Genomic DNA, 25,775 nt, shown 5'->3' on the forward strand with positions numbered 1-25,775 from the left:
AGGTGGCCGGAAGACACATGCTTAGCAGTCTCGTCTCAAACCCGCTTTGGTTTCTGACTCTGCCCTTGGTCAGGTTGTTCGACTTCTAGGAGCCTCAGTCTCCACATGTGTAAAATGGGGACATAAAATGGGGTTTGTTGAAGGAATTCAGTGGGATAATGTGTCCTCCCCTCCTCCTAACTCACTGTTCTTTCCCTTGTTCTCTCAATGAGACCAGAAGCAGGAGGGAAGGGTAGGGGCTTCCTCCCCTCCTCCTAACTCACTGTTCTTTCCCTTGTTCTCTCAGTGAGACCAGAAGCAGGAGAGAAGGGTCGGGGCTTTAACTGGCCAAGACCTCTTGCTGCAGTGACCTCACGGAGGTCAGCTGGGCCCCAGGGGCCTGCTACGTGCAGGGTGTGAGCTTGAGGGCAAGTCTACAGTCAGTCATCAGAACTCATCGTTGCTTGTCATCGCTTGAGAGGCTGCCCCACAGGGGCTTCCCTGGTAGTTCAGTAGTAAAGAATCCACCTGCCAACGTCGGAGGCGTGGGTTCGAACCCTCATCCAGGTAGAGCACGCATGCCTTGGAGCAACTAAGCCCGTGCACAAGAACTGCTCAGCCTGTGCTCTCGAGTCTGGGGCTGCAACTACTGAGCCCAAGCACCGTGGAGCCTGTGCTCTGCATCAAGAGGAGCCGACGCAACGAAAAGCCCTTGCGCCACAGCTGGAAAGTAGCCACCCTCCCCTCCACCACTCGCCGCAACTGGAGAAGACCCACACAGCAATGAAGACCCGGCGCAGCCAAGAGTGAATACATAGACGGATAAAATTATTTTAAAAAAGGGCTAACCCACAAAGCCTGCATTTTAAGGCCAGCCCATAGGCAGACACACCAGGTGTGGTGCCAGGAATCAGCTTTGAAGCTTTAGGTTCTTCACCCAAAGTAAGACCCTCTCTGATGGGGACGCTAAGGTTACCTTGGCTTTCTCAGCCGCTACCTTTACCTGTGGTCTCAGAATGGGACATTTCTGTGTTCTGTGGCTGGAGCAATTTTTTTTTATATTTAAGGTCAGTTTTCATTCCAATCCCAAAGAAAGGCAATGCCAAAGAATGCTCAAACTACTGCACAATTGCACTCATCTCACACGCTAGTAAAGTAATGCTCAAAATTCTCCAAGCCAGGCTTCAGCAATACATGAACCGTGAACTTCCAGACGTTCAAGCTGGTTTTAGAAAAGGCAGAGGAACCAGAGATCAAATTGCCAACATCTGCTGGATCATGGAAAAAGCAGGAGAGTTCCAGAAAAACATCTATTTCTGCTTTATTGACTATGCCAAAGCCTTTGACTGTGTGGATCAAAATAAACTGTGGAAAATTCTGAAAGAGATGGGAATACCAGACCACCTGACCTGCCTCTTGAGAAATGTACGCAGGTCAGGAAGCAACAGTTAGAACTGGACATGGAACAACAGACTGGTTCCAAATAGGAAAAGGAGTACGTCAAGGCTGTATACTGTCAGCCTGCTTATTTAACTTCTATGCAGAGTCCATCATGAGAAACGCTGGGCTGGAAGAAGCACAAGTTGGAATCAAGATTGCCAGGAGAAATATCAATAACCTTGGATATGCAGATGACACCACCCTTATGGCAGAAAGTGAAGAAGAACTCAAAAGCCTCTTGATGAAAGTGAAAGAGGAGAGTGAAAAAGTTGGCTTAAAGCTCAACATTCAGAAAATGAAGATCATGGCATCTGGTCCCATCACTTCATGGGAAATAGATGGGGAAACAGTGGAAACAGTGTCAGACTTTCTTTTTGGGGACTCCAAAATCACTGCAGATGGTGACTGCAGCCATGAAATTAAAAGACGCTTACTCCTTGGAAGGAAAGTTATGACCAACCTAGATAGCATATTCAAAAGCAGAGACATTATATTGCCTACCAAGGTCCGTCTAGTCAAGGCTATGGTTTTTCCAGTGGTCATGTATGGATGTGAGAGTTGGACTGTGAAGAAGGCTGAGCACCGAAGAATTGATGCTTTTGAACTGTGGTGTTGGAGAAGACTCTTGAGAGTCCCTTGGACTGCAAGGAGATCCAACCAGTCCATTCTAAAGGAGATCAGCCCTGGGTGTTCTTTGGAAGGAATGATGCTAAAGCTGAAACTCCAATACTTTGGCCACCTCATGCGAAGAGTTGACTCATTGGAAAAGACTCTGATGCTGGGAGGGATTGGGGGCAAGAGGAGAAGGGGACGACAGAGGATGAGATGGCTGGATGGCATCACTGACTCAATGGGCGTGAGTTTGGGTAAACTCTGGGAGTTGGTGATGGACAGGGAGGCCTGGTGTGCTGAGATTCATGGGGTCGCAAAGAGTCAGACATGACTGAGCGACTGAACTGACTGACTGATCATCAGAGTGAAATGTCACATTCCTGAATGTTTGGAAATAATCGAGATGGAGAGACCCTTAGGTTCAACATTTTTTTTTTCTCCACTTTTACACTCTCTAGGAAGTTAAATCAGCATAACACACTGTGTCTTTGACCTTCCTTGCAGCAGTGGAATATTTCAGGTGTGGGATGCAGACTCTTGGGTGTGTGGGATCTAGTTCCCTGACCAGGGATTGAACACAGGCCCCCACATTGGGAGTGCCGAGCCTTAGCCACTGGACTGCCAGGGAAGTCCCTGTTCTTCACTATTTAGATGAGAAGGATAGGAACAAATATTTGAGGACATCTTCTTGAAGTTAATGGCTATGGACTTCAGCCCGGGGGCTCTTCTTCTACGGTCTGTTACTAAAAGTAGAAAGAAAGAGTTAGTTGCTCAGTCATGTCTGACTCTTTGGGACCCCATGGACTGTAGCCCGTCAGGCTCCTCTGTCCATGGACTTCTCCAGGCAAGAATACTGGAGCGGGTAGCCATTTCCTTCTCCAGGAGATTTTCCCAACCCAAGAATCGAACCTAGGTCTCCTGCATTATATAGGCGGATTTTCTTTACTGTCTGAGCTGCCAGGGAAGTCCTGGTAGTTGGCTTGTAGTAACACTGGGCTCTCAGTTACTGAGAGTGGCTCATAGTAATAATCACTGGGAAGATCCGGAAATTCAAAGCGCTGTCACACCCAGTGAGCAGCAGAATCACCCGGAGGGCTTGGCACAGCCGGATCCCCGGGCGCAGCCGTCTGGACTGCGCCTTTCTGACTGGTTTCCCAGGTGATGCTGAAGCTACTGGTCCAGGGATCCCAACCCGATCCTCCCTCTGCTCCTGTGGTTTAAGATACTTTTCATTTACAAATGAGTGAAACGGGGCTCAGAGGCTGCCTTCTCTCTGGACCAGTTATTTTCAGTCTGGTAGCTACTGTTAGATAAGTTCACTTGCAAGTGGAATTTAGATGGGAAAAAAAATAATGATAGCCAAATGTATTCTGTGCTTGCTTGCCAAATTAGGCCTGGGGCCAGATATTTGACAAATATTGCTCTTGAAACCTCACAACAGCCCTGCCAAAAAGTGTGCTCGGTTTGAAAGTGAAGAAAGGGCTTCCCTGATGGCTCAGTGGTAAAGAATCTGCCTGCCGATGTGAGACACAGTTTCAATCCCTGGTCCGGGAAGATCCCACTTGCCGACTAGCAAGCGGGCCCGTGTGCCGCAGTTATACTGGGCCTGTGCTCTAGACTCCAGGGGCCAAGACTCCGGAGCTCATGAGCCGCACCTGCTGAAGCCGGGAGCCCCAAAGCCCTCCCTCGGCAACAAGAGAAGCTCCTGCCCTGAGAAGCCGGAGCAGCACAGCGGAGAGGAGCCCCACCCACTGCAACTAGAGAAAAGCCCGCGATGCAACGCAGACCCAGCCAGCCAGAAAGTATAAAATTAAAAAAATTCTGATTAGAAAAAAAAGTGAGGAAACAGGTTCAGAGAGGTAAAGGAACTGGCAGAGCTGGGCAAAGCCCAGCTCTCATGACTCCCCTTTAGAGCTGGGGAACCCAGAGGACTAGACCCACGCCCGCTCCTGCTGAGCAAAAATCCCTCTAAGCGGGAGGGTGAGCTTCCCGTCCAGGCAGGCACCTCTGAGAGCGACCCCAGCGGAAAAACTCCTCCTTACCCGTGGAACCTCACAATGCTAATTACATTCTTCCATTTAAGAAATTGATTTAAATTTCCAGAGCTTGTTTATAAGCCCGATCTTGATTGTGAATGAGTTTCAGTTCTGCGAGGAATTCTTGTGCTCACGTGTGAGGCACCCAGCGACGTCCTGGAGAAAACAATGAATCTCCCGAAGCCAGCTTGAGTTTCGGAGGCTCCTGTTTCACATTTCCAGACACTTCATGGGCTCTTGGGATGAGCCAAATTAAATTTGTTTTAAACGAAAGGGAATAAATTAAGTAGAAGGCATTCACCGTTCCTTAATGGAGTTTAAACTGGTGAGTGTTAGCAGCTGTGCCTCTGTCTCATTGGATTCCCGTGATCAGCCCACGAGTCTAAGATCGACCTTGATTCCCATTCTGCAGTTGTGGAAATTTGGGCACAGAGAAGTTAATTCACTTGACAGAGGTCCCAGAGCTAACATGGCAGATTCAGAGCCAGGAGTGTCCGACTAACTCTAAGGCCAGCACCCTTTGCTGCTGCTGCCCCTGCCGCTCTGCGTTCTTAGGGATGTTGTTGTAAGAGATTCATTCTTGGGCAAGCCAGGGATGCCATTTCAAGCCCCACGCTGGCTTTAGGGAGTGTGTGACTTCTCAATGACGTCTAAGTTTCCCTTCGCCTAATCCTCTGTGAAACACGATGCAGGCGGGCAGGCCTTGGCATTCCTGGGGCCTGAGACGGGAAGCCTATTCTGTTATGAGACGGCATGGACACCAATCTCATATCAAAGCTTGTTAGGGAAAGTCAAGGTTCCTAGAGGAGGGAGACCAAGTCCAGAGAGCCACAGATAGATCAAGAGGGGACAAGGAGAACTGGGCTGAGCTTTCCACGGTCAAAGGGAGGCAGCGTCTGGGGGGCGGCCAGGATCACTGGCTTGCAGGTTTTGCCTCTTGTTTGGGGGGCAGCGTGTGGCCTGGTCTGGCTTTCAGGGTGGGCAGTAATGCCTTTGCTCCTGCCCAGGTTTTCTAGGAGCCATGGACCGTGCTCTGAAATGCTTTTCCTGGCAGAAGAATGTGCCAGCCCTCTGGACCACAAAGACGCCGGGAAGCACGTGCCCTGCCTTGAACGGGCTCCGAGTGTTGAGCCTCCTCTGGATCGTGTCCGGGCACACCAGTCAGATGACTGCATGGCTGTCTCTGGGTGCGGAAGACTGAGGGATCTCTGGAGTAGTCAAGGAAGGGAGGGGCTTTCATGTAGGGCGTCACATCAGGCCCTAGGAGGGGAGCCTGCAGCCTTCTCAAGTGGCCTTCCTTTTCTTCTCGAGACGTGGCTGTGGCCTCCATAAATGAGTGTTCTGGGCCAGTGTCCAGTGGTTGCTTTACCTTCCCTTAGGTGTAAACCAGACACGTGATTACCTGGTGAATAGGGATAGCTGAGTATTTTATTTTTACCTTCCGAAGAGCTGGGTTCCCTCTTGTCATGATTAATGAATCCAGAAACTTCTTTTTCCCCTCTCCTGGAAAAATAGGCGAATATAGATAAACATTGTGCACCAGTATAAAATAAGTGTTTGTGGATCTTCTTTCTGTTGGTGCACTCCAGAAGACCTCCCGTCGACAGAGTGGAGCTCTGCAAGTGGGACCTAAACACACATGTCAGAACTGAGGGCAGGGGCCAGCCCAGGGCAGTTTGCGGACCCCCGAGGGGTCTGAGCAGGCGATGCTGCTGTAGCGCCACGGGGGCCGCGGGCCCTGCAGAGGGCCCCAGGCGAGAGCCCAGGCTGCAGGCGGCTACCGAGCCACCCTCTCTTATTTCCGTTCCACGTTCTCCTCTTAAGTGAATCGCACGGATGCACAAAACCCTCTCAATGCAGCTGAAAGCTAAAGGTGTTTTTTTTTGAAAAGATAAATCACAAGATTTTCTTCCGTTCAATAAAAAGACACCGTGTCCTACGTTTTTACAGATAATGTGCTTGCATGGAAGGCCAGGGTGCTTAGAAACCCACTGTACCTTTATTCTCGGAGTGGCCCCTTCTATCTTGGAGTGGACACGTTTTTCCTGATCAGGTAATGTGGTGCTCTCGTGGCTGGAGTTGTGCTCGTGGCTCTTTGTTTGGGGAAGTGTGGATGTGCCTATTGAAACACTGAAGGGTTCACGCTGACTCCCTGGCCTCTGCCTCTGGGCGTCCCTGGACGATATCGAGGCCGCCAGTTCCTCTCTTTAAATGATTCTGGATGGCTCTCTAAAAAGACCTTTTATAAAAGGTGATTTTATTGATCAAACTTGTTTATTTCAGCGCTTCTCAAATTCTGGCTCCTGGTATGGTGCAAATCCATGATCAAGTTGCCAGTTCTCACCACAGCGAAATGTGGGAAAAAATAAGAAAATGGTGTGAGGTTATATAAAGCGGTATTTATTTAAATTAACTAATAAGAGGCAAATTTTCTTAGATGTTTGATCAATGTCAGGCTCTGCGTAAAGTCCTTTGCAGCATTATATCATGCAATCCTCATGGTGTTCCTATATAGTAGGGACAACTGTTAAAATCCTCAGTTTTTTGGTTCTGTTCTTTGGGGGTTGGGGTGAAATTTGCATCACATAAAATTAACCACTCCCAGTGAATGATTCGGAGAAGGCAGTGGCACCCCACTCCAGTACTCTTGCCTGGAAAATCCCATGGACGGAGGAGCCTGGAGGGCTGCAGTCCATGGGGTCGCTGAGGGTTGGACACGACTGAGCAACTTCACTTTCACTTTTCACTGTCATGCATTGGAGAAGGAAATGGCAACCCGCTCCAGTGTTCTTGTCTGGAGAACCCCAGGGACGGGGGAGCCCGATGGGCTGCGTCTATGGGGTCGCAGAGTCGGACACAACTGAAGTGACTTAGCAGCAGCAGTGAATGATTCAGTGGCATTTAGTGCATTCACTTTGTGGCACAACTACCCCTTCTATCTGGTTCCAAAACGTTTTCATCACCCTCAGGGAAACCTCACACCCATTAAGCAGTTTTCCCCAGCCCCTCCTACCTCCAGTTCTTAGAAACCTGCTTTCTCCAGTGTGGATTTACCTGCTCTAGATACCTCATACAAGTGACTCACACAGCGTGCTTTTGTGCCCGGCTTCTCTCAGCTAGCATGACGTTTATGAAGTTCATCTATGTTGAAGCACTTATCAGTACTTCGTTTCTTTTTATGGCTGAATATTGTCCCTTGTATGGCAGACCACCGAAATCGCCACTTTAAAGATAAGGGAGCTGAGCGTGAAGGGCGTGGTCCTGGTGGGCCCGTCGTCTAAACCCAGGCAGTCTGGTCCCAGAGTCCGAGCTCCAGCCTCTGTGCTGGACTGTCTCTGCCTGTTTGGAGTTATGTATCCCTTCCTTCAGAGGGAGATGGTGATGGTAGATGGCATCATTAAGTGCTAAGCATTCATCCATCCCGGGGCTTCCTGATGGCTCGGCAGGTAAAGAATCCACCAGCCGATACAAGAGATGAAGGAGACGTGGGTTTGGTCCCTAGGTTGGGAAGATCCCCTGGAGGAGGAAATGGCAACCCACTCCAGTATTCTTGTCTGGGAAATCCCACAGACAGAGGAACCTGGTGGGCTACAGTCCATAGGGTTGCAAAAGAGTCGCACAGGACTTAGTGACTGAGCATGCACGCACGTTCATCTGTCCAACCATGCTCTATCCGATAGAGAGCAGCCCAGACAGGCGAGGGATAGAGTCCACCATCTGCAGCGAACAAGACTATGATATCCGGGCTACTGGGCACCAGACGTTCTGAGAGAGCTTAGCAGGGTCTAACCAGGCAGTCAAAATCCAAGTACAGGGTGGGAGCCTCTGCAGGGCGGGGAGGTCCACCCAGGGGATAGCAGTTCAAAGATAAGAGCTCTGTTTCCTGCAAGGAAGCTAGTAAGAACACGGCAACAAAAGATGCCATATGCTGGCTGGGGCTGGTCGGCAGGGCTCCAAGCCCGGGAGGGGAGCTGGCAAGGACAGATCAGGACGGCTGGAACCAAAGCAAACTCAAGCTGGAGACCTGCCACCAGGAGGGAAGCATGAAGGGCAAGAAAGGCCGCTGGTCATCCCGGGCCATCAGTGGGAATCAAGAGACAGCCCAGAGCCATTGGGTTAGTCCCGAGAGGCCCACAACACAGGCCAACGCTCCTGAGATTCCAGATGGCCCCGAAAACTTCCCTGGTGGCTCAGACGGTAAAGAATCCGCCTGCAGTGCAGGAGACCCGGGTTCCATCTCTGGGCTGGGCATATTCCCCCTGGAGAAGGGAATGGTTACACACTCCAGTCTCTTGCCTGGAGAATCCCATGGACAGAGGAGCCTGGCGGGCTATGGTCCATGGGGCCGCAAAGAGTCAGAGGTGACGGAGCGACTGACACTTTCCCTTACGGTGAAGACAGCATTCCTGACTCTGGGCTCGGTCTGGGGCCCGGGGAGCGCTGGGCCTTCCCCAGTGCTTCTCAGAACATAGTCTCAGCATCGCCCAGAAGCTTGGGAGAAATGCAGATTCCCGGGCCCCACTCAGGCCCACTGACCAGGCGCTCTGACTGTAACAAGCCCTCCAGGCGATGCTGCCCTCGGCTCCCATCTGAGGACCCCTGTGCCAGCCCCAGCTTGCAGGGTGAGGACGGCAAGTGAGACCCAGCAGGTCCTGTCACGATCAAGAGACCAAGACATGTGTTTCTTTTTTCTTTACTCCTATTTGCTTCTGTTTCTCCTGGCCTGTCTCAGTGACTGGTGTCGTTTTCTCTTCCCTTCCAATTTTCATTTTATTACTTTAGGAAGTGCACGTGGTCTGTTCATTTTCTTTCCAACATCGGAAATATTACTAATAGTGAAAACATGTCACTGCCGCTGCGCTAAGAAACACTTTGATCCCATACAGTTCTGATGATCAACCTCTATCAGGCCCGTTTTTATAGCTGAGAAACTTGATGTTGGAGATAAAATAATCTAAGCCCCCCAACCCCTCCTCAGCTAGAGTACATTTCAGTACAATCAGAACTGAAATATAATGTCTGCTTTATGCCAAAACCATGTCTTAACAACTGTGTCACTAATATATTTAACATGTGTGAGTGTGTGCTCAGTTGCTCACTCATCTCTGACTCTTGAGACCCCATGGACTGTAGCCTGCCAGGCTCCTCTGTCCGTGGAATTCTCCAGGCAAGAACACTGGAGCTGGTTGCTGTTGCCTTCTCCAGGGGCTCTTCCTGACCCAGGGATTGAATCTGCCTGTGGCTCCCACATCAGCACGCAGATTCTTGACCACTGAGCCACCTGGGAAGCAATATATTACATAGTAGGACCTAAGACTTCTGTCACTGGTGACGGTTTTGGAATCCTTCTTCTATCTCTCAGATTGGGCTGATCCCATATATCTCTCCTGCGGGATTTTATTCTTTCCCAGTCTGTTTGGGTTTCCTGGGTCTTCTTAGCCTCTTGGAACCTCTTGTCTTGCTCGGAGCCTGTTTTCCTGCCAGCCTTTCTCTTTTCCTGTCTTTGTGAACTTGAGACGGTGCTTGCCCACACACAGAGGAAGACCCTGATTCATTCTTTCTGGAAACTAAGAGGCAGCCGGAACCAGAATTGGCCATGCTACTTCCTCAACTCAGTGCTCTCTTTCACTTGTCTCTATAAATTTTGTCCCTATTATAGTGAATCCAGCTTGCTGCATTTCAAAAGAAACTCTTGCTGGCAGAGAGTAAAGACAGTCTCTAACCCTCACTGATCCACTGATCCCTTCCAAGTCCCGCCCAACATACACACACACACACACACACACACACACACACAGCCTTCTTTTGCAATAGGAAACACACTTGTTCTTTAGAGAAACACCGACAAGGGTCATGGGCTATTGCTGCTACTAAGTTGTAGGTTGTTATATGTTGTTACATTTCCGGTGCCACGTCGGTAGACCAGCGCTCCTCGATCAGTTCGGAAGCAGGCTTTGTGATCTTGCGGTGCTCCATTGAAATGCCAAACATTAGCTATGCTTGGAAAGAACCTAAAGAGCAGCTGGGTGAGGATATCGATGCCAAAGTGAAGGGACTGGTCTTTCTCGAAGGAAGGCTGGGTGTTTGCTTTGACATCCCTACTGCGTCAGTGGCAGCAGCACAGAAGAGAGGCGTGATGAGCGGCGTGGGCCGCCTTCTGTGGCCACGGAGCAACCAGAGCGAGAAGGTCCACGGGAAGGACATCCCAACTTCCAAGGACAGCGGGAAGACAATCGAGGCCTCAGGACGGCGTGAGGGCAACCGAGGTGTCAGGGGACAGCGGGAAAGAAGTAGGAGCTTCAGAGGACAACGGTCAGGAGGCGGCAGCAAAAGTAACAGATTCCAAAACAAAGACCAGAAGCAGAGTTTTAATAAAGCTTTTGGACAGTAATTTGAAGTAGAGGATTTATTTGGCAAAAACATAGCTATGTTCAGCAACGTGGAACTGAACATTATTTTTCATGCAAAATTAAAAGCACATTGTATTTCCTTCCTGACCACTTGCCCAGTCCCCATCTCTTTGAGAGAGAAAGCTTTCATCTGATTGATGACTGTCATTTATAACTTTACTGCTACTTCTGTCTTGGGTTCAGTTCAGTTCAGTTCAGACGCTCAGTTGTGTCCGACTCTTTGCGACCCCATGAATCGCAGCACGCCAGGCCTCCCTGTCCATCACCAACTCCCAGAGTTTACCCAAACTCATGTCCATCAATTCGGTGATACCATCCAGCCATCTCATCCTCTGTCATCCCTTCTCCTCCTGCCCTCAATCCCTCCCAGCATCAGAGTCTTTTCCAATGAGTCACCTCTTCACATGAGGTGGCCAAAGTATTGGAGTTTCAGCATCAGTCCTTCCAATGAACACCCAGGACTGATCTCCTTTAGGATGGACTGGTTGGATCTCCTTGAAGTCCAAGGGACTCTCAAGAGTCTTCTCTAATACCACAGTTCAAAAGCATCAATTCTTCGGCACTCAGCTTTCTTCACAGTCCAATTCTCACATCCATACCTGACTACTGGAAAAACCATAGCCTTGGCTAGACGGACCTTTGTTGGCAAAGTAAAGTCTCTGCTTTTGAATATGTTATCTAGGTTGGTCATAACTTTCCTTCCAAGGAGGAAGCGTCTTTTAATTTCATGGCTGCAATCTGTCTTAGGTATTCCTTTGGAAAAGGTGTATGGTTCATTACATATTCTAATGTATTATCTATAGATTATAAGATAAAACATGTATCTGCTGATACTTTTTAAGTTGACCTGTCTTTATACTTAGAAGTGTCTCTTAATAGTAGGCTTCCCTGGTGGCTCAGATGGTAAAGACTCTCCTGCAATACAGGATCCCTGGGTCAGGAAGATCCCCTGGAGAAGGAAATGGCAGCCCACTCCAGTATTCTTGCCTGGAGAATTCCATGGACAGAGGAGCCTGGTGGGCTACAGTCCATGGGGTTGCAAAGAGTCAGGCATGACTGAGCAACTATCATGCACATGTTGTTACTAAGTCATGTCCAGCTCTTTGCGATCCCATGGACTGCAGCACACCAGGCTTCCCTGTCCTTCACCATCTCCCAGAGCTTGCTCAAATTCATGTCCATTGAGTCGGTGATGCCATCCAATCATCTCATCCTCTGTCGTCCCCTTCTCCTTTTGTCTTCAATCTTTCCCAGGATCAGGGTCTTTTCCAATGAGTGGGCTCTTCACCAAAGTATTGCAGCTTCAGCTTCAGCATCAATCCTTCCAAAAACATTCAGGGTTGATTTTCTTGGTGTTGGAGAAGACTCCTGAGAGTTCCTTGGACTGCATGGAGATCAACAGTCCATCCTAAAGGAAACCTAGAGGCTTATCGCTATAAATGTTAAAAGGCAGAAATTCCCTGGTGGTTCAGTGGTTAGGACTCTGCACTTTCACTGCTGAGAGCCTGGGTTCAATCCCTGGCCTGGGAACTCAGATTGCATGCATACCTGAAAAAAAAAGAAAGAAAAGAAACAAAACAAAACAAAACAGAATAAGCGTCAAAAGCATGGGAAACTCAAAAGGTACAAACTTCCAGTTATAAAACCAGTATGTACTAGGAAGGGAATGTACCACATGATAAATATAACGCTGATGTTTGTTAGGTAAGAAAGTGCTTAAGAGAGTAAATCCTAAGAGTTCTCATCACAGGCTGCTCCGTCGGCCTGGCTCCCGTAGTGAGGAAGATGCTGAGCTCAAGGTGCCTGGCCGTGGACTCGTACCACGAGCAAGGAGAAAGCTATGACTGTTTTTAGTCTTAAAGATGTTTTGTTACTGCAGCGTCACTTAGTCTGTCCTGATAGAAACAACCAAATTGATCAACTCGTGAACTGCATCACTGATCAGTCATTCCTGTGATCTACTCTTCTCTTCCTCTCAGTGGCTGGTTAAGTGCAAGATCATTTTTAAAGATGCGTCAGAATTCAGACAAAGGAATAACCCCCAGCGTCATACTCAGATACTTTTTCAGTCGCCTTATAAGGTAGGTTATTCATATAATCTTTCAATTCTTTATTGCTGCGTAATCATTTATTATGTTTAGTCTTTAACCCTCCTTTGAAAGAATTTTCAAAGAAAAAATAAACTGAAAGAAAAATAGTTTTCTTTCATTTAAACCATATTTAAATGTGGTTGCTCTTTCTGGTTTAATGGCTTTGGTAGTGGAAGATATCAGTACTCATGGTATTTTTCCTAATAAAACTTGAACTGTATTAAACCAACAAAAACCTCATTTCTAAAGCTAATGGACAGCAGGTTTCAATGAATATACAGTCAGAGTCCCATGAAATCTATGTTCAACAGAATTTGTATGGCTCCTGTAAATTAGTAGTAATTGGAGCCTGTAATAAGGATTAATGGTAATAATAAACAAAGACTAAGATACAATCAGGAAAGGGGCTGGTGGAAGCTTGGGATGATGGTTGTTCTGATAAGAAGGCAGAAAGGATGGTAGTAGTCTTTACGAATGCCTGGTTGGTTGGATCAGAATGGAATACGATACTGGGACAGAATATGGAGCCAGTGGGATAGCAGAGTGGCAGTGATGCAATGAGACAGTAGACGTGTAGGGAGAAAAAGAAACGTCTACCTATGTAACCCACCATTTAAAAATGTATACACTTTTAAAATCATGGTTCGTGGGAAGCTGGAGCCCAGTTCCCGTTACTTAGGGCCCTGTTGTTACACTGCATCATCACAAAATAGCAAGGGGAGTGTTGAAACAATCTTCTGGGCCCGTCAAACGGACTGCGTAAGATCTGACTCCAGTCTGCCCGGGCGTGCCTTCTGATTCAGTCATTTACAGCTGTGTGACCTTGAGTAAGCGTCTCAGTGTTTCTGTGCTTGAGTTTATTCATCTTAAAAATGAGCAGAATCATGGCTCTCACTTCGCTGGACTCTTGAGAGAATCAAAACAGATAACGCAGGCAAAGAACTTAGAACAACGTGGCAGGCAGTATGCCCTCAGTAAATATAAGCTATCATCATTACTGTTGTTATTTTTGCTTTTTAACTTCTCTGGTTAATAGTTTAAGAATGAGTCTAAGCTAAGAAATAGAACTTTATCGCCTTTGTGCTTTCTTCCAAGCTCCATTAAATCTAGTCCTCACCCTGAAGGCTTGACAGAATACTTTTTCTCGCAATATCTTTTGGGGACGAGCACTGGGTGAAGCAGCCAGTCTTGCCCTGTGTTCTTCTGGAGGAGAGGGCCTGGCATTCAGGCCCAGCGTTCTCAGTGATAAGTGCTCAGGCGGGTTGTTAGGGGTTGGGGTGTGGGATCCAGTGGCCTGGTGGGTGCTGCCTGGGAAACCCTTCAGAAGAACAGCCCCAGAGCTGGGGGGGTGAAGACTCAGACGTGTTTTCCTGGGCAGATAAAGCAGTCGTTGGGGCCGAGAGCCCAGAGTGGAGGAGGGTGCAGTGGTGATGCTTCATGGGGCAAGATGCTGGCGAGGGTCCCAGAGGTGATGTGTTGTGGGATGTGCCCTGGCCATGGGCAGTGAGGATATGGAGAGGGTGCCAACCACGGACAGGCAGACTTTCCAGCTCAAGTGACGTGGAGGATGGGGAGGACATTCTTGAGATGGGGAGCTCTGGGAGAGTGCCAGCTGGGAGCCAGGAAGACAGCAAATGAGTCCAAGCTGGGACAGAACTTCGTTGTGGTATGGGGGCGAGGGCAGGAGAGGCAGACCAAGTGGGGGCTTCTGCAAGTTTCAGAAAATGTGAAAGCCCAGCTTCTAGGGGTGAAACCTTACAGGTATCTCACAGGAAACAAGGAGGGAAGAGGCTCCAGACCCCTAAAACTGTGGGATTGTTCCAAGAAGGAGCCACTAGTTAAAAATTAGCTTACTAGTAGGACTTCCCTGTTGGTCCAGTGGTTAAGAATCCGCCTTTCAAATGCAGGGGGCCCGGGTTCGACCCTTGGTCGAGGAACTAAGACCCTACAAGCCTTGGGGCTACTGAGTCCACTCTCTCTAGACCCTGCGTGTCACAATGAAGATCCAACTCAGCCAAATAAATAAATACATATTAAAAAAAAGAAATGATACTTTTTCTAAAAAATTAGCTTGTGGATGTGTGCACTCTGTCATGTCCAGCTCTTTGCAACCCCATGGACTGTAGCCCACCAAGCTCCTCTGTCCATCGACTTCCAGGCAAGAATACTGGAATGGGTTGCCATTTCCTCCTCCAGGGGATCTTCCCAACCCAGAGATTGAACCCGAGTCTCCTGCATCTCCTGCATTGGCAAGTGGATTCTTTACCTCTGCACCACCTGGGAAGCCCCCACCCATTGGTTTAAGTTAAAAAAATTATTGATAATAATGTCTAACTGTAGCAGAAGGTTATATACTAAACATAAAGGCACCCCTTCCAGTCTCATCTCCCACAGGACAGCTTTGGTAACAGCTTCTTATGAATTAATTCTTGCAGGGACTTTCCATGTATTTATATATTCTTTTCCCCACCCACGAATAGAACTATACTTAATACTGCATTATTTTGCACATAGCTTTTTAAACTTAATGATTTGGCATCTTTCTCTAACTGCATGGAAGGACTCAGCTCACTGATTTTAAGGTTGCCGGGATGGCGCCATGTCGGTGGACCATCTTCATGTATTTAACTGCTCTCCATGAATGGGCATGAAGGTGATTTCCAAGTTTTTTGCAGTCTTATTCGACAGTGACACGAAGTCTGTATGTCTTTGTGCAACTGTCTGGGCATGTTTGCAGGGTAAATTCCTACGAGTGGAATCGATGGTTTGGTGCCTCGAATGTACTGATGGATGTTTTCCAATTGACCTTCCCACCCGGCCAGGTATGAGAAGGCCGCTTCTCACACCCCCATGGCACTGGCTAGTGTCACAGGTTTTAATCTTTGCAAACCCACTTTGACTTTGAATCTTCAAGTTTGGACAAACACTTGAAGGGCATGTATATTTATATGACACGCCCCACGTTTCAAACAGTTGTTTTTTTTAACCTTTTATTTTGTACTGGGGTATGGCTGATTAACAGTGCTGGGACTCGGCCATGCATGTCCATGTGTCCACTCTCTCCGACTCCCCCCATCCAGGCTGCCACATAACAGTGAGCGGAGTTCCCTGTGCTCTGCAGGGTGTCCTTGTTGGTGATCCACTTTAAGATATTTTTTTTTATATGTATTTATTTATTTGGCTGCATCGAGTCTTAATCCCACAGTGAGGTCTGCGGGCTTAGTTGTCCTGAGGCACGTGGACTCTTCCTGGACCAGGGATCGAGCCCACATCCCCTGCACTGCAAGGTGGATTCCTTACCTCTGGGCCACCAGAGAAGTCCTGGTTATCCATTTTAAATATAGCCTTGTGTACCTGTCCTTCTCAAACTCCCTGACTCTCCCTTCCCCCCGGCAACCATAACTCCATTCTCCGACTCAAGTTTTCTTAGTGATCTCTTGATTCTCAGAAAATCTGAGGAGGCAGGAGTCCTCCTTCTCCTTAGAGGAAGCTAAGGAACTGTCAGCCCCCTTTTCCGCAGGAGAGGAAAGGGAGGAGTGACCTGATTTTCTCAGTGTGAAAAATTTAGACAAAACTAGAACTCACGTTTCTGTGTTCTTTCCCCTGTAGCCCCTCAGGCGTGGCCCCCCAGTAGCCTCCGCTCCCCCCGCCGGCCCGGCCATGAGCCTGCCTGAGGCGGAATGCCACCTCTACCCAAGTCCCTCCAGAGGGTGTCTGACCCGGACTCTGGTTCAGAGGGGAGCCGGGGCTGACTGGTTCTCCCGGGGAGATGGAGGCGACAGATGGTGGGGGGAGGCCAGGGCAGGGGTGCGAGCCCAAGCTCGAGGGAGCATCCGCACAGCAGCACGGTCCCACATCCGCACAGCAGTACGGTCCCACATACGCACAGCAGCGCGGTCAGACGGCTGACTGGGCAGGACCCAGGACCTGGCCAGGGCTCTGCGGCTGAAGCCTGAGCTGGTCCAGGAAGCTGCATCCCGGCAGAGTTGGTGCCCGTGCCCTCAGACTCTGATCAGCAACCTCAGGCCTGCTCCCAGATACCCACCACCCTCCTGCCCTCCTGATGCTCTCTAGGAAGGAGGTCATCTCTGTGGGATGCAGACCAGAGGCGGGGTGCTGACCCACACCTCTGCTGGGGCTGCTCCTCTAGCCGCCCTGCCCTCCCCCATCCGTCATCCCCCACCCCAGGCCCTGAAGCCCCTTCCTAGATGTTTAGAGATGCTTCTGGGCCATAGGCTCTCTGCCCTTGTACTGCCCTGGATTTTCAAATATATTCTTTAAAAAAAAAGAGGGCTCTGCTGGGGGCCACCCAGAAGCCACACCCGCATTGCATGTGCCTTCAGTGTTGTCCATAAGCCATGCCCCCGCCCCAGAGACGGGCAGACAAGTGAGACAGGCTGCAAATATCCAATATACAGGCTTCCGAAAGAAAAGAGTGCAAAATAGCTCAATAGTTTTTCATATTGGCTATCTGTTGAAATGACAATATTTTGAATGTATTGACCAAATGAAGTATATTATTAAAACTAATTGTACTGTTGACTTTTTAAAATGCAGCCGCTGGAATGTGCTAACGGAACAGCTGATGTGGCTGGAATTATTACATTCTATTGAACAGCCCCAGTCTAGACACCAAGTGCCCCCTTCATCAGCTTGCAGCTGCCGCAGATCCTGCTTGGAAGGAGGTGGTGTGTGAGGGAAGGAAGGAGGAAATGAAGTGAGGCAGGAAGGGAGGATAAGAGCGGGTATGGAAAGCTATTTTCATCTAGGGAGGCCTCTGAAAGGAACAGGTAACAGCGACAGACCTCAGTACTGACATATGGTTGGACCATCTTGGGTAAGGGACTCAAACTTCTCTGAGCTCTAATTTGCTCATCAGTAAAACTGACATCATAGTTACTGGACAGGTGTAGAAAGTTCCTAGCAGAGTGGCTTACACATATGACTTGCTCCATGAAGAACAGTATTTTTGCATCAGTAGCACCTATGCCGCTTTGAACCCACGAATGAATGGAAGGTTTGAGGGGTGAGTGAGGAGGTGGTCCCTCCCCCAGGACAGTCTATTTTTGAGCGTCTTATCCGCCATCACTATGTGACCCCCACCCCAGGGGACCGAATGGAACCCCCATGGAGAATCATTCGCTCCCGGCTCTCTCCCACCAGGTTGCAGCCTCTTCACCTGTACTCCGTGTGCTTGCTGGTTGGATTGTTCTCCCTTGCGCCCTGGGGGCCCGTCTGGGAGGTGCCCAAGCTTCACCTGGAGAACTGCCGGCGTGCCTGGTGGACGAACTTGCTGTTGATAAATAACTTCCTGTCGGTCCAGGATGCGGTGCGTTCAAGTCTTCCGCGAAGGGGCGGAGGGGCGCGATCCGGCGCGCGTTCCGGGGCCAGCCCGAGTCTGATCCCCTTTCTTCTGGCGATGCTGTAGGAAGGTGGGCTGTGGGAGGGAGGCTCGCCTCGGGTGTGAGGTGGAGGTTGCTGCACCAGCCCTGGCGGGGTGGGCGCTGGGAAAGCAGAGACGGAGTGGGGCGGGGGCCCGGGGGCGGGCCAGCGCGCTGCCTGTCCTGGACGCAGCTGCCCCCGCCCCATCACTGTGCAGTCTGGGGCCACGCCACCCCAGCAGGAAGGACTCCTTCTTCACCTCCACCCAGAGAACCGAGATTGGGACGAAAGGAGTCACCACACCCTCCCCGTAATGAATTCTGCCCCATGTCCAGCCAGATCTCACAACGTCTGTGTATATGGGTCATGTTTCCTCGAAGCCCTAGCTTCCTCCTGATAAGCTTGGAGCAAATGGAAGTGAACTAGTTGTAATTAAACCGCGTCAATGATTTTGCACCTGCCTCGAAAGCACTGCGGAGAAGGAAATGGCAACCCACTCCAGCATTCTTGCCTAGAGAATCCCGTGGACAGAGGAGCCTGGTGGGCTGCTGTCCATAGGGTCGCACAGAGTCGGACACAACTGAAGCAGCTTAGCATGCACGCATCTGTTGGAGAAGGAAATGACAACCGACTCCAGTATTCTTGCCTGGAGAATCCCAGGGACGGCAGAGCCTGGTGGGCTGCCGTCTATGGGGTTGCACAGAGTTGGACACGACTGAAGCAACTTAGCAGCAGCAGCAGAAAGCACTGCTGAAAGGAGAATCACGAAAGTGTGACTGCATGACCGCTGACCAACCAGACGGCTGCCTTTGGTTCACAAGGGCCCGGCAGCTCCAACAGGGCTTCCGTCACTGTCTTAACTGCCTTCAGGCGGACCCCTCCATCACCCTCCGTGACAGGGGGCCCTGGAGCAGAGGCCCGGCCACCTTCCTGGGGGCAGACTGCTGGGGTCACAAGTGGGATGAGTGAAGCTGTCACTTCTGATTAGCCTGGTCTCCTCAGGAGTGATGGGGTGGGAGGGGAGACCGAGGCACCTCTCATCTCTGAAGCCCTGGGGAGACTTGCCCCCAGAAGTCGTCTCACCCTTAATTAGAGACACAGGGGCCACCTCGCGCCCCACAGGCACAGACAGCCCGGGACAAGGTCGCTCTGGCCAGCTGCTCTCACGTCAGTCACGCGTGGAAACTCCGGAGTTTCCCGCAAATGCGCGCCTGCAGCCAGACCTCCGTTCTCAATGAGCACGGTCTATCAAATCAAAAATAGAATAAAATAAATGAACACATTCTCTCCACCTGGAGTTTGGGGGAGGGCAAGGAAGAGACAACAACAGGGGCCCTCCGACCCCAACCGCGCTGTGAGGGTAATTACTCCTCACACCCATGACACAGTGGTGGAATTCAGTCCCCACCGCTGCCCTGGGAGATTAGCTGTGATTGTTGTCTTAAACAAGAGAGAAAGCGTGTCTGAATTTCCAGGGTGTAAAATGGCAATAATAATACCTACTCCCCTGGGATTGTTAGGAGGGTGAGTTGAGATGCTGCTGCTGCTGCTAAGTTGCTTCAGTCATGTCCAGCTCTGTGCAACCCCATAGACAGCAGCCCAGTGGACTCCTCTGTCCCTGGGATTCTCCAGGCAAGAATACTGGAGTCGGTTGCCATTTCCTTCTCCAATGCATGCATGCATGCTAAGTCGCTTCAGTCGTGTCTGACTCTGTGCGACCCTATGGACAGCAGCCCACCAGGCTCCTCTGTCCACAGGATTCTCTAGGCAAGAATACTGGAGTGGGTTGCCATTTCCTTCTCCAGAGTTGAGATGAGGTATGTGAAATATCTTTAACTCAAGTCCTTTCTCTTCCTGTGGAAATCGCCTTACCAGCCCCTGAGTTCCTCCTTCTGGTCCCGGGAGGTGAGCCACTGGCTAAGTGGAGGAGAGGAGTGACCTTTGCTGTCTCTTTCCAGTGCAACGGCTGGACGTGGTATCTTGCCAATGACTTTCAATTCCATCTCACCACCCCCGTGATCGTCTTCATCCACGGAAAGTGAGTCTAACTGAAACAAGTGTTTCTCCTCACCTTTCTTAAAACTCTTAGAGAGCCCCCAGTTCTGGGCAAAGCAGCTCTTACAATTTAGAATTGAGAAACTCACTTTTCAGAAGCGTGTAGACCCTGACTCCACCACTGTTTACTTCTTCACGTTCTCCTCTAGTCTTTGTGTTTTGTTTTTTTTTTTCACTTCAGTGTTCTCATAAACATTTCCTCGTGAGGGTGTGGCCTGCTGCTTGTCAGGTTTAGGATCTATATGCCGTCTTCTGTGGTGGGCGCTTAGATTGTTTCCAGTGTTTCATGATTACAAATGGCTCCTCAGCACATGCCTTTGAACACGCCCCTTTCTCCTCTTCTGTATTTATTTCCTTGGGGACCTGTTTCCTGGTGGAATTATTAGGTCAAAGGCTAAGAATGATTTTGCAGTGCTTGTTACGCATCGTGAAATGACTCTTCAGAAAGAGTGAGATAATTTACAGCGCCCCCAGTGTGCCTGCTTCTCCACCTTGGGTGTTTATCACCTTAATTTTGTTAGTTTTGGAAAAGCTCTAAGGCCTCAATAATTCACAGGAAACCTTAAAAGTTGTGGATTATCCACGCCTATTTTAAAAGATTTTTTATTCTTTTTTGCTCAAATACATGTTCTATTTAAGAAACACTGGAAAACATTATGCTAAAGAAAGGGAAAAAAAAACAATCACCTTAGGCCTGTTTCCTCACTTAAGGAGAGTGATTTCACTGTCAGTATTTTTATGTTTATTCTTCGCTTCTTTTATTGTGCACAGTTTTTTATACATGAAAGAATTCTGCATATATACGTTAGACATTTGTTCTAATAGTTTAATGATGTAATCATTTTCCTATATTATTTTATTTTTCAAGTGAATGTACTTTAAAAAAAAATTATTTTTGTTTATTTTTGGCTGTTCTGGGTGTTTGTTGCTTCCTGGGCTTTCTCTAGTTGCAGAGCTCAGGCTTCTCATTTTGGTGACTTCTCTTGTCTCAGAGCAAGGGCTCTAGGCACAAACATCAGTAGCTGCCCACACAGGCCAAGCAGCTGGCTGGCAGACTTAGCTGTCCCGAGGCATGTGGGATCTTCTCGGACCAAGGATCAAACCCATGCCCCTGCATTGGCAGGTGGATTCTTAACCCCTGGATCACCAGGGAAGTCCCTTAAGTAAACAGACTTTCAATGTCTGTATAGTATTTCATATTTGTGAATGAACTATAGTTTACCTATACCTTCCTCTAGTGTTAAATAGATTATTTCCAATTTTGTGCTTTTATCAATAACAGTCTCAGAAACATCTTTGTAGTTATCATTTGTCTCCAACTCTGATATTTCTAGAATGCAGGTTCTTAAGAGTTTCAAAGTCAAAGGGCATGAGTGTCTTTGGAGATCTTGAAGTATAATGACAGAAGGCTTGCCTTAAAGGTTGTAGCAATATTCAGTCCTCTGGTCATCTAATTATACTATTGCCAATATGGACTATTAACAAGATCTATATCTTGCTTTTTAAAAATTATTATTTTAAGATATATAAGAACACATTCATTTTTCACATCTAATTTGTAAGTCTTTGATTACTGGGCATGGAGCTAAATTCCAAATATGTGTTGACTAGCTCTGTTAAGAGTCAGACATGACTGAGCGACTTCACTTTCACTTTTCACTTTCATGCATTGGAGGAGGAAATGGCAACCCACTCCAGTGTTCTTGCCTGGAGAATCCCAGGAATGGCGGGGCCTGGTGGGCTGCTGTCTATGGGACAGCACAGAGTTGGACACGACTGAAGAGACTTAGCAGCAGCAGCAGCAGCATCTCTGTTTTGTGGTTACCTGTTAATGCTCTTTGCAAGGGGACATGTAAATCACAGGCTGACCTGTGATGTTGCCCACTCCAGTGCTATGCAAACAGTCAAGCATCTTAGGCAAGGAAAATGCATCCTCATTTTAATTTAATCTAAGAATGGAAAACTTTTTTAAAAGGCAGATCTATTTTTTTTACATGCATATCTGAAGCACATTAAGTTTTCTAACTGCAAATGTAAGAGATTTTGGCTGACTACTTTAAAAAATATGTCCCACCCTTCCGCTAGGCACAGAGGTGGATTGCTGGTATAGAGTTTGAGTCAGAAGATGTGGGTTCAAAGCTGGGGACTCAGCGTAAGTCGCTGGACTCTCGTCATTTTTCACACCTGTGAGATGGAGACGACGCACTTCACCTCGGGCTGGAACAGACAGTGGGATCGTGCCCGCGGGAACCAGCACCTGCCCTCTGTGAAGGGCCGCTGCAGGCACCTGGAGGGCAGGTGGGCGGCTCGGCCAGCCCTGGGGCCTTGGCCAAGGAGGACGGGCAAGCCTCTACCGGCTCCCTCCGAGGCGCCCTGGCAGCAGGATGCCCTGACTGCTGGCATTTAGGGTGTTTAGTGAAGGAAGCGCTGGTTTCTTCCAAGGCCTCTCTCCTTGGCTTATAGACAGCCATGCCTCCTCACGTGGTCTTCCCTCTGGGCTCTCTGTGTCCTAATCTCTTCTTCATATAAAGACATGAGTCCCACTGGATTAAGATGCACCCCAATGACTGACCTCATTTCACCTTAATTATCTCTAATGACTCCATCTCCAAACGGAGCCACACTCTGAGGTCGTGGAGGTTAGAATTGGCAGGGCTGGGGGACACGATCCAGCCCACAGCAGTCTGTCCTAGGAAGCGTTTAGTAGAAGCGTTTAGTAGTCTTTGCAGCTGTGATGGCCAGCGGAGATGTGTCTGACTCCTGAGTAGAGGCAGCACGGCTTGGGCTCCAGTTCCCCAGGGAGTGAGACAATATTTACTCGAGTGCATGTGGGTTTTTATTGGATGGCCTGACCGGATGGTTTGCCAGCCACCCACCCACCGAGGACGATGAGTTCTCAGCACCTCTGCCCTCTAGGCCTGCTGGGAACCTGCTTGAGTGTCCCTGTGACTGAGACAGCCTGGCCCAGGGTCAGCATCTTTCTGAGGGGCCGTCATGGGAGGAGGGTCTCAGTTCCTCACCTGGAAACCGGCGGCGCCCAAGCCTGTGACTGTGCTACTTCGTTTAGCCTCTAAATGGAAGGAGATATAAAAGGTAAGGCTTTTTCCCCTCGGAGAACACACTCGTGTAGAATTCTAGTAATTCAAGGAGGATGGAACTGGAGGGTCTGCAAAAGGCATGATGAATTGGGACTTCCTGGTGGCCAGGCAGTGTGGGTTCGATCCCCGGTCAGGGAACTGAGATCCTGCATGCTTCCTGGGGGTGGTGGTGGTGGTTTAGTCACAAAGTCGTGTCCTTTGGTGACCCCATAGACTGTAGCCCCACCAGGCTCCTCTGTCCATGGGATTTCCCAGGCAAGAGTAGTGGTGTGGGTTGCCATTTCCTTCTCCAGGGGATCTTCCCTCTCAGAGATCAAACTCACATCTCCTGCATTGACAGACGGGTTCTTTACCACCGAGCCATGGTTCAGCAAAAAAAAATAAGACATGGTAAATATATAGCATGGTTACCATTCCTGCACTGCCCACAGCCATGCATGGCAGGCATTACTAGTCAATTACTGCACCACCGAGCTAAGATGCCTCTTCCACTCCTGAGCACAAACTGAACTAGAACTGGCACTCTAAATGATGATTTACTCCCTAAATCACTATGGTGTGAAGCCAATGGCATCTCCTCTCTTCCTCACGAAGAACCATGGCAACTTCAGCACTGGACTAGGACCGCCAAAGGCAGGGCTGTGCCCAGTTGGTCTGGCATCCGTGTTGAGCATTTCTTCCACTGCAGACCCTCCTGGTCCTAACCCTCCTGATTTCCAGTAGATGCAATCAGATACTGTCTCACTCTGAGCCTCTGTCCCTACACCTCATTTCCTGCCTCAGAACCGAACCCTCTCGGCCTACATACAGAGTCCCAAATTTTGGAGGAATTAATTTTTGTGGGGCCACCTTTGACCCAAGGGGGCTAGAAGATGGTAGGAAAATGCTTCTTTCTTTCACCCCCTTAGGACAGTTTTGAGGTGCATTTCAGAAGGCTCCACAGAACGTTCTGGAAGAACTGAGCATTGACCACCATGATAGTGCCTTGCATTGGCCTTCCTTATTCCCCTGTTCCACCCCTGCCCTCATTCTTGCCTCCACACGAACCACCTGAACCCTGACACTGGTCAGATTTGCATTTGGGATGGGGGAAGGATCCCCGGGTCCCCCTGTTACTCTGTCCCCCTCTGCTGTGTCTCACCTGTGCATGCCAATCATCTCGCTCCTGAATCAATCACCACTTCTTTTTTTTTTTTTTTTTTTTTAATCACCACTTCTTAATTTTTATTATTATTATTACTTTTTAGTTTTCTTTTTGTCACACCTAGCGGCATGTGGGATCTTAGTTCCCCGACCAGGGATGGAACCTGTGCCCGCTGCAGTGGAAGCACGGAGTCTTAACCAGTGGACCCCCAGGGAAGTCCCTCCTCTTCAGTCCCTTTAGTGCTTCATGGGTGGCAAGGGACTTTCCCAAGCACAGTCTCATCACAGTAAATTTCAGCAGGAAGATGAAGCTATTCTAAGGCAAGGATTTCACTGCCCAGGGTTGGGCTGCTAATAAGTGCTCAAGACTGAAGTCTAACTCAAGCTTTTTAACTCCAGCTCTGGACACACTTGGCCCCATGCCAGCCTCTCTCAAAGGCAGGCTGGCAGGAAGCACCTCTGGTTGCCAAGTCTGCCAGCCTTCGGTAGCCCCAGAGTGAGAAGGAACATGAACGTGCTCTCTTCTTTGCAGAAGTCAGCCTGCCCTCATCATGCTCGGGGCCACGCTGCTCCTGGCATCTTGCACCGCCTCTGCTCTGCTCACACTGGCTTACAACCTTCCCGTGGTAGCTCCGTCAGAAGCCAGGTAACCGCCGCACTTCCCAGCCCACTGGCTCTGTCCCTCGCCTCCCCTCAGGATGGCCAGGACCTCCCAGGCAGGGCTGCTGAACAGATGCCAGGTTCTTAGCCCTGTGCACGTCGGCTCCTGCGGAAATATGGGCGGGAACTGTTCGGCCTGGATAGGAAAGTTCATTGCGTGTTTGTTTCCAAACCTCTGACTCTTTCAGCTGGTGCTGGGGATCTGCTCTGAACACAGGGAGCTCACTCTTGCCCACTGAAATGCTTCTGGGAGGAAAGGGGTGCCCCCACGTGGCTGTATGGCGTTTCTCCTCCAGTGGCAAACTGCTGCTTGGAAGCTCTATTGTGGGATGGAGAGACAGAAATTTAACGAAGTTGGGGTTGCCCCTTCAAGGTCACATGCCTAGTGAGTGGCATAGGTGTGAGCTGAACCTAGGACCTTACCCACTGCGCGAGTTTGCCTTTCCAACGGGGTATGTGTAGCAGTTCTTTCTCGGTACCAGCTGAGTCTTCTGCAGGAAAAACCGGTGTGATTTCCTGCTCATCTGTTCTCCGTGCAGCAGTCAGGCGGATGCAGATGGAAACTGGATGCTGGCAGTCATCCGCTCAATCCTTCCATTGTTCTCAGGGCAGAATCCCTGCCTGGCGTCATCTGTCTCTCCCCCACCCGCTGACTCTGGACAGGTCTCAGCAGCCTCCTTCCCTCCACACACCCAACAGGCTCCCTCCTCAGGGCCCGCGACCTTGCTGTTCCCTCACACGAAAACGCTGTTCTTCTAGAATCCAGATCTGGGCAATGCGAGCTCCTTCACTCCCTACAGGTGTCTGTACGTATGTCACCTTCTCAGAGCAGCCTTCACTGACCTCCCAGGGTGAACTAGCCCAGAACCG

General features: G+C 49.4%; 1 protein-coding gene and 1 non-coding gene across 2 annotated transcripts in view; both read left to right on the forward strand.

Moving 5' to 3' along the window:
* LOC129636045 (O-acyltransferase like protein-like) overlaps window positions 1-25,775 on the forward strand; it is a 68,109-nt gene that overhangs the window by 30,402 nt on the left and 11,932 nt on the right. The window contains exons 8-14 of the mRNA XM_055559314.1: window positions 3,649-3,807; window positions 5,075-5,254; window positions 6,018-6,120; window positions 12,457-12,558; window positions 17,731-17,896; window positions 19,908-19,987; window positions 24,778-24,891. Of these exons, the coding sequence (XP_055415289.1) occupies window positions 3,649-3,807; window positions 5,075-5,254; window positions 6,018-6,120; window positions 12,457-12,558; window positions 17,731-17,896; window positions 19,908-19,987; window positions 24,778-24,891 (904 nt within the window). The remainder of the gene's footprint in view (window positions 1-3,648; window positions 3,808-5,074; window positions 5,255-6,017; window positions 6,121-12,456; window positions 12,559-17,730; window positions 17,897-19,907; window positions 19,988-24,777; window positions 24,892-25,775) is intronic.
* TRNAE-UUC (transfer RNA glutamic acid (anticodon UUC)) lies at window positions 11,935-12,007 on the forward strand. The gene has a single exon. It is a non-coding gene; the product is annotated as a tRNA-Glu (tRNA).

This window comes from Bubalus kerabau, chromosome 21 (genome assembly GCF_029407905.1).
Source record: "Bubalus kerabau isolate K-KA32 ecotype Philippines breed swamp buffalo chromosome 21, PCC_UOA_SB_1v2, whole genome shotgun sequence".
NCBI classification, from domain to species: Eukaryota; Metazoa; Chordata; class Mammalia; order Artiodactyla; family Bovidae; genus Bubalus; species Bubalus kerabau.